Source organism: Elephas maximus, chromosome 17 (genome assembly GCF_024166365.1).
Source record: "Elephas maximus indicus isolate mEleMax1 chromosome 17, mEleMax1 primary haplotype, whole genome shotgun sequence".
Taxonomy (NCBI): domain Eukaryota; kingdom Metazoa; phylum Chordata; class Mammalia; order Proboscidea; family Elephantidae; genus Elephas; species Elephas maximus.
The window spans coordinates 61,557,589-61,574,580 of NC_064835.1; the positions used below are offsets into that span (position 1 = coordinate 61,557,589).

Here is a 16,992-nt window from a genome sequence, read left to right on the forward strand (position 1 = left end):
ACAGGGCCACTATAAGTCGGAACCAACTCAATGGCACCTAACAATAATGAGCTTTAAAATGTATTGGCATTCTCTTATAACTTTTTTTTTTAATTCTCTAATGTATTTTTAGCTATGTTCCTTTTTCATTTCTAATGTTGTTTACTGCTTTTTTATTGTGATTTAGGTGAAACTTTACAGAGCATATTAGTTGCTCATTCAAAAATTTATACACAAATTGTTTCATGGCATTGGCTGCAATCCTGCATTGTGTCAGCACTCTCCGCCTTTTCTTTTCCACCCTAGATTCATCGTGTCCAGTTTTCCTGTCCCCTCCTGCCTTCTTGTCTTTGTTCCTGGGTAAGTGTTGCCCCTTTGATTTAATACTTGATTGATCTAGGAAGCATGTTCCTCACATGTGTTACTGTTTGTCTTATAGGTCTGCCTAATGTTTGGCTGAAAGGTGAACTTCAGGAACGGCTTCAGGTCTGAGTTAGAAGGGTGTCCAGGTACCATATTCTTGGGGGTTCCTCCAGTCTCTCACAGACAAGTAAGTCTGGTCTTTTTCGTGAATTTGATCATTTGTTCTACATTTTTCTCCTGCTCTGTCTGGGACCCTCTGTTGTTATCCCGGTCAGAGCTGTAGGTAGTGGGAGCTGGGCACCACCTAGTTCTTCTGGTGTCTGGGTCGTATAGGCTATGGTTCATGTAGTCCATTAGTCCTTTGGACTAATTGCTCCCTTGGGTCATTAGATTTTTTGCCCTCTCCTTTGCTCTGAACTAGAAGAAACCAACAGTTGTATCTTAGATGGCCACTCACAAGCTTTTAAGACCCTAGATGCTACTCATCATAGTAGGATGTAGAGCACGGTCTTCAAGAACTATGTTTTGCCAATTGACATAAATATCCCCCTAGTCTATGGTCCTTTGCCTTCAAGCCTGGGAACCTCATTTCATGAGGTGTTTAGTTATGTCTAAGAGGTTTCCCTGACTGTGCCACTTGTATGCTCTATTGTCTGTATTAATATATGAGGAGCACCTACAGTCATGTATTTAGAAATTTCTGCCTCCCAACCTGTATCTGCCGGTAAGTGTTCTCCCTTACCCTCTCCCTCACCTCTTGGCATATCTGTCTATCTATGTATCAATTAATAAATTGTTGTTGCAGGATTGTCTATGTTATAGTAGTTCCCATCAAACAAACAACAACAACAACAAAAAGCCCGTTGCCGTTGAGTTTGCTCTAACTCACAGCGACCCTATAAGACAGAGTAGAACTGCCCCCACAGGGTTTCCAAGGAGCAGCTAGTGGATTTGAACTGCTGATCTTTTGGTTAGCAGCCATATCTCACTGTAGTTCTTAACTGCTGGGCCACCAGGGCTCTTTTTTAAAACACTTTAAAGAGATCTTTTGCAGCAGATTTGCCCTGTGTAACGTGTCATTTGATTTCGTGACTGCTGCTTCCGTGGGCATTGATTTTGGATCCAAGTAAAAGGAAATCCTTGACAACTTCAATCTTTTCTCCATTTATCATGATATTGCTTATTGGTCCAGTTGTCAGTATTTTTGTTTTCTTTGTGTTGAGGTAATCTGTACTGAAGGCTGTGGTCTTTGATCTTCATCAGTAAGTGCTTCAAGTTCTCTTCACTTTCAGCAAGCAAGGCTGTGTCATCTATATATGGCACATTGTTACCATACCAAAAGAAAACCAAACCCAGTGCTGTCGAGTTGATTCTGACTCATAGCGCCCCTTGGAAACACTATGGGCAGTTCTACTCTGTCCTATAGGGTCGCGATGAGTCGAAATTGTTACCATAGTTGTCCTTTATTCTTGTGTTCCTCTCAACGTCCTTTCTTGGCTTTGGTCATGTTGTGCTGACTCCTTCCATATTGTGTATTGTCTTTCCTTTCAACAATATTAACTCGTGTCTACTATCTCTTAGATAATTTTCCACCCCCCCATCCCTAGTAACCATCGAAGAGTCTTTTTTTTTTCCTGTGTGTAAACCTTTTGTTTTTATTTTATAAAACCAATCTTATACAATATTTATCTTTTTGTGGCTGACTTATTTCACTCAGCATGATGCCCTCCAGGCTCATTCATGCTGTGAGATGTTTTTATGTAGTGTCGTTGGATAGTGTTCCATTGTGTGTATGTACCACAGTTTGTTAATCCACTCATCTGTTGATGGGCACTTAGGTTGCTTCCACCTTTTCGATATTGTGAATAATGCTGCAATGAACATGGGTGTGCATATGTCTATTTGTGTCACAGCTCTTATTTCTTTAGGATATGTACCCAGAAGTGGGATTGTTGGATCATATTTCTATTTCTATTTCTATTTCTAGCTTTGTGAGGAAGCACCATACTGTTTTCCATAGTGATTGCACATTTTACATTCCTACCAGCGGTATATAAGTGTTCCAATCTTCCTATATCCTTGCCAACGTTTGTTATTTTCTCTTTTTTTGATTAGTGTCATTAAAGTTGGGGTGAGATGGTATCTCTTTGCAGTTTTGATTTGCATCTCTCTAATTGCTAATAATCATGAGCATTTCTTCATACGTTTGTCATTAGTCTGAATGTCTTCTTTGGTGATGTGTCTGTTCATTTCCTTTGCCCATTTTTTAATTGGATTGTCTTTTTTTTTTTTTTTGGTTGAGGTTGAAGTTTTCTATAAATTTTAGAGATCAAACCCTTGTTGTTTATGCCATAGCCAATTTTTTTTCCCTAATCTGTAGGTTCTTTTTTTACTTTTTTGGAGAAGTCTTCTGTTGAGCATAAGCGTTTAATTTTTAGGAGGTCCCATTTATCTAGTTCCTTTTTTTTCTGTATATGCACTTTTAATTATGTTTGGTAATCTATTTATGCTATATATTTGAGCCCCTAGTGTTGTCCCTAATTTTTCCTCCATGATCTTTATAGTTTTAGATTTTATATCTTTGATCCATTTTGTGTTAGTTTTTGTGTAGGTATGAGGTATGGACTCTGTTTCTTTTTTCTGCAGATAGACATCCAGTTTTACCAGCAGTATTTGTTAAAGAGACTGTCTCTTCCCCACTCAGTATCCTTTGTTGAAGGATAGGCTGTCCACAAATGGTTGGATTTACGTCTCAGTTCTCAATTTTGTTCCATTCATCGATGAGTCTGTTGTAGCAGTACCAGGCTGTTTTGACTCCTGAGGCTGTATATAGGCTCTGAGATCAGGAAGTGTGAAACCTCTTTGTTCTTATTTTTTTTTAATAAGGCTTTATCTGGGGCCTCCTTCCCTTCCATATAAAGTTAGTGATTAGTTTCTCCATCTCAGTGAAGAATGCTGTTGGGATTTGTATCAGGATTGCGTTATATCTAAATATCGTTTTGGGTAGTATTGATATTTTCACAATGTTATGTCTTCCTATCCAAGAGCATGGTATGTTTTTCCATTTATGTAGGTCTCTTTTGATTTCTTGCAGTAGTGTTTTATAGTTTTGTTCGTTTAAGTCTTTTATGTCCCAGGTTAGATTTATTCCTAAGCACTTTATCTTGGGGGGCGGTGGGTATGGTAAATGGTATTGTTTTCCTGATTTCCTTTCACAGTTGTATTTGTTGATGTAGAGGAATCTAACTGATATTTGTATGTTAATCTTGTATCCTGCTACTTTTCTGAACGTTTCTATTAGTTCCAATAACTTTCTTGTGGAGTCCTTAGGATTTTCTATGTGTAGAATCATATCATCTGCAAATAGGGATAGTTTTACTTCTTCCTTACCAGTGTAGATGATTTATTCCTTTTCTTGCCTTATTGCTCTTACTAGGACTTCCAATACAATGTTGAGTAAGCATGGTGATAAAGGGCATCCTTGTCTGATTCCTATTCTCAGGGGGAATGCTTTCAGATTCTCTCCATTGAGGACAATATTGGCTGTTGGTTTTGTATAAATTGCCTGTATTATGTTGAGGAATTTCCCTTCTATTACTATTTTGGTAAGAGTTTCTTTTTTTTAATCAGGAATGGTGTTGGACTTTATCAAATGCCTTTTCTGCATCTACTGATACAATTGTGATTTTTTCCTTTGTTTTGTTTATGTGATGGATTATGTTGATTGATTTTCTAATGTTGAACCAAACTTGCATACCTGGTGTGTATCCCACCTGATTGCAATGTATTATCTTTTGGCTACACTGTTGTATTCTATTGGCTAGGATTTTGTTGAGAATTTTTGAGTCTGTATTCCTGAAGGATATTGGTCTGTAGTTTTCTTTTTTAGTAATGTCCTTGCCTGGCTTTGGTATTAAGGATATACTGGCTTCATAGAATGAGTTCGGGAGTATTCCTTCCTTTTCTACATTCTGGAATAGCTTGAGTAGAGTTGGTGTCAACTCTTCTCTGAATGTTTGGTAGAATTCTCCAGTGAAGGCATCTGGACCAGAGCTTTTTTTTTTGGTGGTAGAGGGGAGTTTTTTATGACCCTTTCAATTTATTCTTTTTTTATAGGTCTTTTTAGATTTTCTTTCTCAGTTTGTGTTAATTTAGGTATGTGGTATGTTTCTAGAAATTTGTCCCTTCCCCCTAGGTTTTCAAATATGTTGGAGTACAATTTTTCATAATATTCTGTTATGATCGTTTTTATTTCAGTAGGTTCTGATGTAATGTCACCCACCTCATTTCTTATTCAGATTATTTGCATCTTCTGCCATTTTTCTTTTGTCAGTTTGGACTGTGGCTTGTCAATTTTATTAATCCTTTCAAAAAACCAGCTTTTAGTCCTGTTGATTCATTCTATTGTTTTTCCATTCTCTGTTTCATTTATTTCTGCTTTAATTTTTATTATTTCATTTCTTCTGGCTACTGTGGGCTTCTTTTGCTGCTCTCTTTCTAATTGTTTGACTTAATGTTTACTTCTGTCTTTTTCTCTTGAGTAGTCTTGAAAATGGTTTGGCAATTTTAATTCAATCATATAGTTGTCTTTTTGGATTATTAATATGTCTAGTACTTGTTTGGTATTTCATTGTTCTTCCCTCCTTCCCTCCCTCCCTTCCCTCCTTGCTTTCTCTTCTTCTGTTTCTGGTTCCCTCTAAGCACAACTATACCCTACAAGTTTCAATATGTAGTAGTTGTAAACACTGAGTTCTAAATACTTAATAATTTCTATGTGGTTTCCTGATAAGCCCATGATTCAAATTATTTTTAGTTTCCAAAGATATATTTATTTAATTTTTATTTATTATTTATTTTTACTATAGCGATATTGCCTTAGCCATCTAGTACTGCTGTAACAGAAATACCACAAGTAGATGGCTTTAACAAAGAGAAATTTATTCTTTCACAGTCTAGTAGTGTACAAGTCCAAATTCAGGGCATCAGCTCCAGGCGAAGGCTTTCTTGTCTCTGTTAGCTCTGGAGGAAGGTCCTTGTCCTCAATCTTCCCCAGTTGAGAAGCTTCTCAGTGCAGGGACTCCGAATCCAAAGGACATGCTATGTTCTCAGTGCTCCTTTCTTGGTGATATAAGTTACCCCTGTCTCTCTGCTCCCTTCTTTCTTTTAAATCTCAAAAGAAATTGGCTCAAAACACAATCCGATCTTGTAGATTGAGTCCTGCCTCATTAACATAACTGTCACCTATCTCACCTCATTAACATCATAGAGATGGGGTTTACAACACATAGAAAAATCACATCAGATGACAAAATGATGGACAATCACACAATACTAGAAATCATAGCTTAGCCAAATTGATACACATTTTGGGGGACACAATTCAATCCATGATGGGTGACCTAGTGTATGGGGTCTCTTTGTAAATGTTCCACTTGTATTTGAAAAGAAGGTGGGCTCTCTATTTGTTGGAGAATATATATACACATATACATATATATTTTGAGCATCTTCAATTTGTTCTTACCTTCTTTAGCCTTAATTTTTTTTTTTAAATCTGTATTAAGGTCTCTCTCCATGGCAATTGTGGGTTTGACAATTTCTCCTTGAAATCCAATTATAGATTTTAAGGTTATGTACATTTTTTACTTTATAGTCATGAAGGTAGAGGAGGAGAAGGTTGGGATAGGAAAGCTGGACCCCGCTAACTACAGGAGGAGATATCAGAATCCAGAAGGTAAGGCCATTTTGATGCAGATTGGGAGGGACTGAAAATCCCTCCAGTAATCTTATAACGACCCTTCACCCTTCGATCTGGGGAATCTAAACATCAGGTCCCCCTGCTGAGTTGTCACCAGTGTGTCCTCCAGATCTGGTGGGAAGAGCCTTCACCTTGTCTTACAAGGACCGCATAGTTGAGACAGAGACAGGAACCAGCACCGTGCCTGTATGGATAAGGGCATAGATTCCGCCCACACAGAACAAACTCACCTCATTTTACAAGCCCTGAAAAAAAAAAAAAAAAAAAACTGTAGTAGATTCCAAAAACGGCAGCACAGTTAAAACCAGTGCAAAAGGGTGTCGAGTGGGAACATTTCTGTTGCTCCAGAATTGCTGACCAGCACCCCAAACGAAGATTCAGAGACCGTAAGCATCCCATATTCTCCAGAGAAGCAGCCATAGGGCTTATGAAGATGCAAGCAGAAGGGGCTGCTGCCATAGCTGGAGTCCCAGCCCCACCCAGTGGGAAGCACTAAGCTCACTGCCCAGCTGGATGCTTGCCGAGCTGCAGAGTGTGTAGACCCAGCCTGGGGCTACCTTCTTAGAGGAATGCAGTGTGGAGTTGCTGTGTCCTGAGCCAAACTCTGCAAGATGTTTGCAATGAGAGGCGAGGTCCCACAAACGAAGAAGGAGAATTTAGGCTCGGGGTAGCAATGCACCAGTCAAAGAGTAGACACTCAACAAATTTCTAAAAAACTAAGCAAATCTTAGACATGCTTCCCCAGGATTCTGCTTGGTGTGGTTTTCAGCTGATATTTCCTGCCAATGAATGTCCAGCCATCTAGCATCTGCATTTCAGGAGTTTGAACCAAGAGGCAGCACTTTCCTCCAGGAAAAAACAAATAAACTCAAGTTAATGTAGGTTGTGGCATAAAAACAGAAAGTTCAATTTCCCAGACCACCACAGCCTTTCAAATGTCAATTGCTCTTCTTAGTCTTCAGAAATGGTCTTAATAACCAGCCTGCTCCTGAGCAAATTGTCACCCAGAGGTTCCAGATTCATAGGTACTCCAGATCAGTGGTTTTTAAACATTTTTACGGCAATCCATTTGAGCAGGGCAGAAGATCCTCCCATTCACTTACCCACCCATTCTCACTTCCCTCAAAAAAAAAAAAAAAAAAAAAAAATTGAGGGAAGAAAAGAAAGAAAGAAGGAAGGAAAAGGGAAGAAAAATTATAAAGGTCCGAGAGAGGAAAGTAGCTTTACTGGATGCAGGTGATTCAATTTAGAGCCTCAACATCAGAACATCATACGTCAAAGACATTGTTGGTACAAACAGTCATCACTATGCGTTGTAGAATTAACCAATCAATCCACAACAAATAAAAGACATCCACCCTAAAGCTATATTAGCAGAAATTTATAATTAAAAAGAGAGAATAGTAGCAATGGAAAATGATGGCCAACTCAAGCCAACACTGGTGATAAACCTGTAACAGAATGTCCTTCCTGAGAACGGAGGGGATTCCAGTTGCCTCTGTGTGCACAGACCTGTTGGGGGCTTTGTGCATTGCCCAGGGTTAGTATAATACTGATTAACAATCCTTGCTAACTCTAGTTCTTGAAAATTTTAGTTTGTGTAAACCAGCTTTGAGAAACACATAGTAATTTATTGTGATAAGCAGTCCCAGTAGTTCTTAGTCGTTAGTAACAACGGCAGCCGAAGGAAATGCGTTCTACATTCCCATAACAACTAAAGAGAGGGCTTGGCATTTGGGGGTAAAGAGTGGCCCACTGAGGGACTCTCTTCTGGACTATGTGTCATAGGCCATATCTGGTCATCAGTGCTCCAGACAAACACGAATGAGGAGATGGGTGCTGTGCTCATTCTAACAGAATTCTAACTATAGCACCAAGGGTACCCGTCTAGCAACTGCTGAGTTGGTTCAGAAATGGAACTCTGTTAACTCAAGCCTTGGGGAAGTGGCCCTGTTCAGGCCATGTCCAAGTCTTCTGTTTGCTTCTGGGGCACCATCTCTTTGTCATTGGTGAATTTTGACATGAAATGCCAGTTTTCAGTAATTCTGCCTCCACCCCACCCTCCTTTTGTGCTGTCCCACAGACTGCCATTCCATCAACACAGGGCTTCCAGTCCCCAGTTACTCTCAAAGAAAAAGAGATCAGAAAGGACAACTTCCTGGCATGCAAAAAGTCCGCTGGGGCCTGCAGCCAGACAAGCAGCAGCAGGAGCTGAATGATCCCAGGAGCAGGGGCAACAGCCGGGAAGGCAGAGTGGATCAAGTCAGCAGGACCCGTGAGTTCCTTGCGGGGCGAGGACGCGTTCTGGGGAGCCATCCTGCTGGTAGATTCAGACAGGGCCCGGCAGGGCAGGGGAATTATCTGGAGAATGGGGGTAATGCCTTCTGGGCTCAGCCTCTCAAGCCCCCTCTGCTCTGCTTCCACTGCTGATCAAGCTCCCTGCTGTGGGATACCTTTAATCAGGTTGAAGCCCTCTGTCTCTATCTGGTGACTTCAAGACAGACCTCCTTTCTGAACCATTCTGTGTTGATTTCACAATTTAAGTCTCAGAGTTATTTCCTTCATTTCCAAATTCCTAGAGGCCACGTGGCTGTTGCCCCTAAGAACCAATAACAAGCACAACTGCTTAGTACAAGGCATTGTGCTCAGTCAACTGGATTCCTTATTCTATTACCTCCTTCCCCTCTCCTCACCTGAGCTTGAGGGAATGGGACAGAATTATCCAGTCACCCTGCATTGCAGCTTGCAGACCCCTGGGACACTTCCTCCCATTATACAAAGCCCCCACATCCCTCCTCTGCTACTGCAGAAATCAGCACTGGGCTAATTAAAAATTGGTCTTTTGCCTTCTTGTGGAAATAAAATGATCAGTCTTAAGAGGACTGAAAAGGAGTAGAGTCCTTCGAGCACAACAGTGACATTTTATCCTTTATAAACTTTACTGATGCTTCTGGGGACATGATTTCACCCCTAGATATCTCAAATCTGCATAATAAATGGCATTCAGTTGGTTTCTACTATACAGTTCCACTCTCTTGAGCAAGGCAAGATTAGTTCCTCTTACATCTAAACTTTTAAAGGAGTGTCACGAAAGAAACCATCTTTGATGGTTATGAGGGAGGGGAGGGGTGAGAATGAAAAAACACTAAATAGACAATAGATAAGTGGTAACTTTGGTGAAGGGTAAGACAGTACACAGTACTGGGGAAGCCAGCACAACTCGACCAAGGCAAGGTCATGGAAGCTCCATAGACACATCCAAACTTCCTGAGGGACCAAATTGCTGAGGGTTGTGGGGACCATGGCCTCAGGGAACACCTAGCTCATAACGTAGTTTATAAAGACAGTGTTCTACATTCTACTTTGGTGAGTAGCATCTGGCATCTTAAAAGCCTGTGAGCAGCTGTCTAAGACACTCCACTGGTCTTAACCCATCGGAAGCAAGGGAGAATGAAGAAAACCAAGGACACAAGGGAAAGATTAGTCCAAAGGACTAATGGACCACAACTACCACTGCCTCCACCAGACTGAGTCCAGCACAACTAAATGGTGCCCGGCTATCACCACTGACTGCTCTGACAGGGATCACAGTACAGGGCTCTAGACAGAGCTAGAGAAAAACGTAGAAAAAAATTCTAACTCACACACACACACAAAAAAGAACAGATTTCCTAGTCTGACAGAGACTGGAGAAACCCCGGGAGTATGGCCCTTGGACACCCTTTTAGCTCATTAATGAAGTCACTCCTGAGGTTCACCCTTCAGTCAAAGTTTAGACAGGCCCATAAAGCAATACGAGACTAAATGGGGCACACCAGCCCAGCCCAGGGGCAAGGACTAGAAGGTGGGAGGGGATAGGAAAGCTGGTAATAGGAAACCTCAGGTCAAGAAGGGAGAGTATTAACATGTCATGGGGTTGGTAACCAATGTCACAAAACAGTATACGTACTAATTTTTTAATGAGAAGCTAGTTTGTTATGTAAATCTTCATCTAAAGTACAATAATAAAAAAATAAATAAAAGGAATGTCAGAGGCAGTGACAGTGTCTTAGCATCCTCATGGGAGGAGACCTGACATACTTCCTCCAGAGGCTTTTTTTTTTTTTTTAATAATTTTTATTGAGCTTTAAGTGAAAGTTTATAAATCAAGTCAGTCTGTCACATATAAGCTTATACACACCTTACTCCTTACTCCCACTTACTCTCCCCCTAATGAGTCAGCCCTTCCAGTCTCTCCTTTTGTGACAATTTTGCCAGCTTCTAACTCTCTCTACCCTCCCATCTCCCCTCCAGACAGGAGATGCCAACACAGTCTCAAGTGTCCACCCCATACAAGTAGCTTACTCTTCATCAGCATCTCTCTCCTACCCACTGTCCAGTCCCTTTCATGTCTGATGAGTTGTCTTCGGGAATGGTTCCTGTCCTGGGCCAAGAGAAGGTTTGGGGACCATGACCGCTGGGATTCCTCTAGTCTCAGTCAGACCATTAAGTCTGGTCTTTTTATGAGAATTTGGGGTCTGCATCCCACTGATCTCCTGCTCCCTCAGGGGTTCTCTGTTGTGCTCCTTGTCAGGGCAGTCATCGGTTGTGGCCGGGCACCAACTAGTTCTTCTGGTCTCAGGATGATGTAAGTCTCTGGTTCATGTGGCCCTTTCTGTCTCTTGGGCTCATAGTCATCGTGCGACCTTGGTGTTCTTCATTTTCCTTTGATCCAGGTGGGTTGAGACCAATTGATGCATCTTAGATGGCCGCTTGTTAGCATTTAAGACCCCAGACGTCCAGAGGCTTTCTGAACCACCCCATCTGCCACTGCCCTGTATCTCCTATCAGAGGATCTGGGCCCACTGGGGTCTGTGGCTTTTCCAGAGTAGACGTGGGAGATGAATTCATGGGGAGTCCTTTGGAGAAGTCCAGTATTAAGAGGTGGGCTCTGATTAAAATGCACATGTACACAGGCATGCACACGCATGCACACACATATACTCACAATGTTCAAAGATAGGAATATCAGAGACCAAGGAGAAAGAAAGCCTGGTGGGGAAACCTCCTGCTCCCCGCCATGAAATAGTCTCTGGGGAGTTCTTCTGTCACCCCACCACCTTCCCCACGTTCAGGGTTGGGGCCCCTGAGCCAGAGAAGAGGAAAATGGTTTTGAGCTGGTACTCTCTGCTCAAAGGCTTTGGAGGAGCCATAGGGTGAACCACAGAAATGGGTACACATGGTAGATTAGGTTGCTTTGGTGGTTTCTGGTTCAGGTAAGGGGATGCTGGTTTTAACTGGGAGCCAAAGGGGAGACAATGGAGAATGCTTCATGTACGAATCTCTTCCTTCACGGCCTGCTGTGCGCCTGGTTCCCAGACCATGTGCGTGGCCGGCTTCTCCTTGGCATGGCTGTGGAACAGGGGAGAGAGAATGGGAGCACCTCAGAGGACGGGGAATTTCAGGCTGTGTGTCTCAAGCTGGTGTAAAGTAACCAGTTGCTGTCAAGTCAACTCCAACTCACAGCGACCCCATATGTGTCAGTGTAGAAATGTGCTCCACAGCGGTATGTGTGTGTGTGTCTGTCTGTCTGTGTGTGTGTGTCTGTGTGCTTTAAGTGAAAGTTTACAAATCAAGTCAGTCTCTCAGACAAAAACGTATACACACCTTGCTCTGTACTCCTAGCTGCTCTCCACTCCGGCTAATGAAACAGCACACTCCTCCTCTCCACCCTGTATCCCGTGTCCATTCAGCCAGCTCCTGTCCCCCTCTGCCTTCTCTTCTCCCCTCCAGACAGGAGCTGCCCACATAGTCTCCTGTGTCTACTTGAGCCAAGAAGCTCGCTCCTCACCAGTATCATTTTCTCTCTCATAGTCCAGCCCAATCCCTGTCTGAAGAGTTGGCTCTGGGAATGGTTCCAGTCTTGGGCTAACAGAAGGTCCCTTTAGTCTCAGTCAGACCATTAAGTCTGGTCTTTTTACCAGAATTTGAGGTCTGCCTCCCACTGTTCTTCTGCTCCCTCAGGCATTCTCTGTTGTGTTCCCTGTCAGGGAAGGCATCGGTGGTAGTTGGGTACCATCCAGTTTTTCTGGTCTCAGGCTGATGTAGTCTTTGGTTTATGTGGCCCTTTCTGTCTCTTGGGCTCATATTTACCTTGTGTCTTTGGTGTTCTTTGTTCTCCTTTGCTCCAGGTGGGTTGAGACCAATTGATGCATCTTTGATGGCCACTTGCTTGCGTTTAAGACCCCGGGTGCCACTCACCAAAGTGTTCCACGGGGTTTTTAATGGATGATTTTTTAGAAGTAGATTGCCAGGCCTTTCTTCCAAGATGCTTCTGGGTGGCTTTGAACTGCCAGAGTTTTGGTTAGCAGCCAGCCAAGCACTTAACCGTTCGCAACGCCTGTGGATTCCAGAGCAAAGCAAGGACCCCTTCTAAAGAGGAAATTAATTCATGTGGACCCATGAAAATGCATTTATAATTTGTAGAGCCCCAAGGGGCCACATACCCAAGATTGAGAAACACTACCTTAATTCCCAAACCAAACCCGTTGCCATTGAGTAGAACTGTCCCATAGGGTTTCCAAGGAGCTGCTGGTGGATTTGAACTGCCGACCTTTTGGTTGGCAGCCATAGCTCTTAACCACTCCACCACCAGGGCTCCAGTATCTTAATTAACTAGAGTTTATTCTATGAAAATGTCTTCTAATTATGAGTTATAACAGAAAAGTTTTGCTCTTATATCTGATAAAAGAAATATATTTAAGATTATCATCAAGCTGGAAACACAAAATTTTAAAATTCAGGTAGAACCCAATACCCCTAAGAATACATTCAAGACCCCAGTTTAAGGGAGCAACAAAGCCTGCCAGCAAAGCCCACAGCCTTGGTGCCTGTTCTGTGGCCTGAGGGGGCTGAGTTTGCTCTGCCATTCTCCATGGGGTGGTAGAAGGCTCACCCTTCAGTCATTCACTTCTTTCAAGAAAACTGAGGCATTGCACGTATAGTCCAGATCCAAGCCCTGTGTCTGCTGTGTCATGGTGACTTGTAGGATGGAAGTTAAAACAGGGCAGGAATCATCCTACCCGCATTAGTGGGATATTTGCCAGAATCTCCCACGTTTCCTTGTTGTAGGACACCTGGCTCCATGTGCTGATCCTCTCTGAGCATCCTGTCCATTCTCTGAATCCACCCAGACAGCCCAGGCAGGGGGCCCAGCAGACCCAGCCACATGGCCCAAGTGGGAATGCCCACTACAAAGGAGAGGAGGGGGTCCCTGCAGAACAGTGGGGACTGGGTGGGGAGGGAGGGGTGGACACAGCTGGCCCAAGCATGAGGCAGGCTGTGCAGATGGAGGATGGGGAAGACTCTCTCAGGTCCTGCCTTGCAGAATAATTATAGCAAGGCTCAAACAGGACAGCGTATGTAAAGGGGCTTTGTGCCTGTAAAAGTGTTCTGCAAATGGTGGTTCATTATAATTTTGTTAAATAAATGATAGTATTAATAACCAGCAGAAGAAAGTCCTAGTGATCTGCTTCTGAAAGGTCACGGCCATAGAAATCCTATGGAGCACAGTTCTACTTTGCACGTGTGGGGTTGCCATGAGTCGAAATCAACTCAATGGCAACTGGTTTCATTTAATAATCGTAACATAAATTTGAAGCCAATGTTAGGTAACACCCTTTTTTATTCCAAAAACCAGAATCAAACCAAGCCTGTTGCCATGGAGTTGATTCTGACTCATGGTGACCCTATGTGTGTCAGAGTAGAATTACTCCATAGGGTTTTCAATGGCTGTAATCTTAAGGAAGTAGGTCGGCAGGCTTTTCTTTCGTGTTGCCACTGGGTGGATTTGAACCAGCAACCTTTTGGTTGTATACACTCTAGAGTTCCTAACCACCAGGATAGTTTTGAAATATAAGCCAGCAGCATGATAAGGATCCTGACACGTCAGTGCTTGGGTGTCTGTATTTTTCTTTTAGGTTCCGCAGTGTCTTAGTTATCTAGTGCTGCAACAGGGAACGGGGAGCTATAATAGAAATGCCACAAGTGGATGGCTTTAACAAGTAGAAATTTATTCTCTCACAGTCTAGGAGGCTAGAAGTTTGAATTCAGGTGCCAGATCCAGGGGAAGTGTTTCTCTGTCAGCTCTGGGGGAAGGTCCTTGTCATCAATCTTCCCCTGCTCTAGGAACTTCTCAGCACAGAGACCCTGGGTCCAAAGGACACACTCCACTTCTGGCTCTTCTTGCTTGGTAGTAATGAGGTCCCTTTCCTCTCTGCTTTCTTCTCTGTTTTTTATCTCAAAAGAGATTGACTCAAGATACAGCCTAATCCTGTAGATTGTATCCTGCTCCATTAACATAACTGCCTCTAATCTGGCCTCATTAACATCATAGAGGTTAGGATTATAACACATAGGAAAATTACATCAAGGCACAAAATGACAAGTTGACACACATTTTGGGGGGGACACAATTCAATCCATAACACACAGTGTACTCTTAGTTAAAGATCCACTGTCCTAAAGAAATTTGATGCTTCTTTGAACCACATACAAATCTGCCAAAACAAACCCACTGCTGTTGAGTCAATTCCGACCCTTAGTGACCCTGTAGGACAGAGTAGAACTGCCCCATAGAGTTTCCAAGGCTGTGAATCTTTACGGAAGCAGACTGCCACATCTTTCTCCCACGGAGTGTCTGGTGAGTTCAAACCTCCAGCCTTTTGGTTAGCAGCCAAGAACTTTAACCACTGCACACCAGGGCTCCCTTACAAACCTACAGAACCTTGTATAGTCCCTGATTTCATCTCAGCCAAGGCTCAGGGAACAGATGTTCCTCTATCACCCAACAGGCCAGGGACAGGAAAGAGTCCAGCTCTAGGTCTCCTGGTCCTTCTCATGCTGGTTCCATGACCTATACATGGAAACCAGCCCATCGCTTCAGTACTGCCTTCCCGATCATCTTAGCGCTCTTTGGAGAAAACCTTCTGCCCCTGGGGTAGAAAAGCCCATAAAGGGAAAAGTATAAAACAGTAAGGAGGTGCAGTGAAGATGATCTGCTCAGGGAATTATGGGAGGACCAGCAAGGAAGTGAACCTAAGCCAAGGTGGTGAGTGGTGGGAGAGGGAGATTAACACTGGCTCCCTGGAGGAGGTGACCCCTGAGGTAAGTCTTAAATGATGAGTAAAAATTAGCTAGGGAAGGGGACCAGGAGAATTAAAGAAAGGGAAATACATACATCTTCTCAATCAATCCTCACACCAACCCTAAAAGGGAAATATTATTATCTCCTTCAGACTGGGAAATCAAGGTTCGAAGAGATGTAGTGAACTTTCTGAAGTCACACAGCAGGTAATCAGTTAAGCTGGGATTTGAAAACAGGTCTGTTGATGCCAAAGCCTGTGTGTGCTCTTTGCACCACTGCTTTCCTTTGTAAGATATTATTGGTCAGTCACCGTGTTGGGCATTAGTGAGAATTACACCCTTCCCCATAGCCAAATTGCATCATGGGAACGGGAATGGGTAGGTGGGGAATCAATACGCCATAGCAGTTGACTCGTTCATTCTCTTTCTCTCCTTGCCCTTCCCCCCAGCTATGTGAACACGATTTAGGAAGTCAATATTTAGCAACCAATCAATTTTTACTCAAACAAAGCACATATGATGAGTAGAATCATCAAGTCGTAGTGACAATCAATAATAGTTGTGCTTCCTGTCTTCTGGAGAGGCCATTGAAAGCAAGAGGATTAGATGTAGCTTTAGAAATATGGTTACACACCTGCTTTTCTAGGCTGCTAGTAGGAACTGGTGGAAACCCTGGTGGTATAGTGGTTAAGCACCAAGGCTGCTAACCAAAAGGTCAGCAGTTCAAATTCACCAGGCGCTCCTTGGAAACTCTAGGGGGCAGTTCTACTCTATCCCATAGGATCGCTATGAGTCGGGGAATCGACTTGATGGCAACGGGTTTAGTAGGAACTGGAGTCAAGATCCAGGAGAAACAAGTTCAGCCAAGCCCAACCTGAGGCAGATAGACCCTGGAGTCTCAGTATCCTCATCTACAGAATGCAGGTTATCATAGGGTGACTGACTGCTGTCTCAGTGTGCCCAGGACTAAGGAGTTTCTTGGGACATGGGACTTTCAGGGCTAAAACTGGGTCAGTCCTAGGCAAAACAGGGGTATGGTCAGTAATGCTAAATTGCTGTGAGTTGCTAAACGACCACAGTGTTATGTTCCATTAGCTGTGGTTGAGTTGGCTCTGACTCATGGTGATCTTATGCACAATGGAAAAAATCCTATACAGTCCTGTGTCATTCCCACCATCGGTTGTAGACTGGATCATTGTGATCCACAAGGTTTTCATTGGCTGATTTCCAGAGGTGATTCTCCAGGCCTTTCTTCCTAGTTTGTCTTAGTCTGGAAGCTCCTCTGAAACCTATTCAACATCACAGCAACATACAAGCCTCCACTATCAGATGGGTGGTGATCATGCTTGTGGTGCATTGGCCGGAAATTGAACCCAGAACTCCCATGTGGAAAGCGGGAATTCTAGCACTGAACAACCACTACTCCCATAAAATGCTTCACGTGGTGCTTCATGCCTGGTAGGCACTTAACATATCTCCTCTAGCCTTTATACACATTAACCCAATTTAAGAGCAAGAAGCCAAGGTCTTTTTCCTCTACAAGTGGACACTGGTTTGGTTTGGCAGCTCTCGTAAGTACAGGGAGCCTTATAAGCTCCTTCTGGTGGGAGGGGTGTGAAAAAATCTGAAGGCCTTCTTCCACTCGCCAAATATTGAACAACTCTGGGGTCACTAAAAGATCAAAACACCCCAAGAGGAGCAGTAAAGGAGAAAAAGCTTATTTTTTATCCAGATATTTGAGCCTCGCCTGGTTTTAAAGCCTTAGGGCC

The 16,992-nt window shown here is 43.0% G+C and overlaps 1 protein-coding gene across 4 annotated transcripts in view; it reads left to right on the forward strand.

Moving 5' to 3' along the window:
* Window positions 1–447: 447 nt before the first annotated feature.
* Window positions 448–16,992, forward strand: part of SLC4A5 (solute carrier family 4 member 5) — a 101,358-nt gene continuing 84,813 nt past the window's right edge. For 3 of the 4 annotated variants that reach the window (XM_049856591.1, XM_049856592.1, XM_049856593.1), the window contains exons 1-3: window positions 448–529; window positions 5,996–6,076; window positions 8,184–8,375. In XM_049856591.1, the coding sequence (XP_049712548.1) occupies window positions 5,998–6,076; window positions 8,184–8,375 (271 nt within the window). In that variant the 5' untranslated portion in view covers window positions 448–529; window positions 5,996–5,997. Of the gene's footprint in view, window positions 530–5,995; window positions 6,077–8,183; window positions 8,376–16,992 lie in introns of those variants that run through there. The other variant, XM_049856594.1, reaches the window with a different exon arrangement.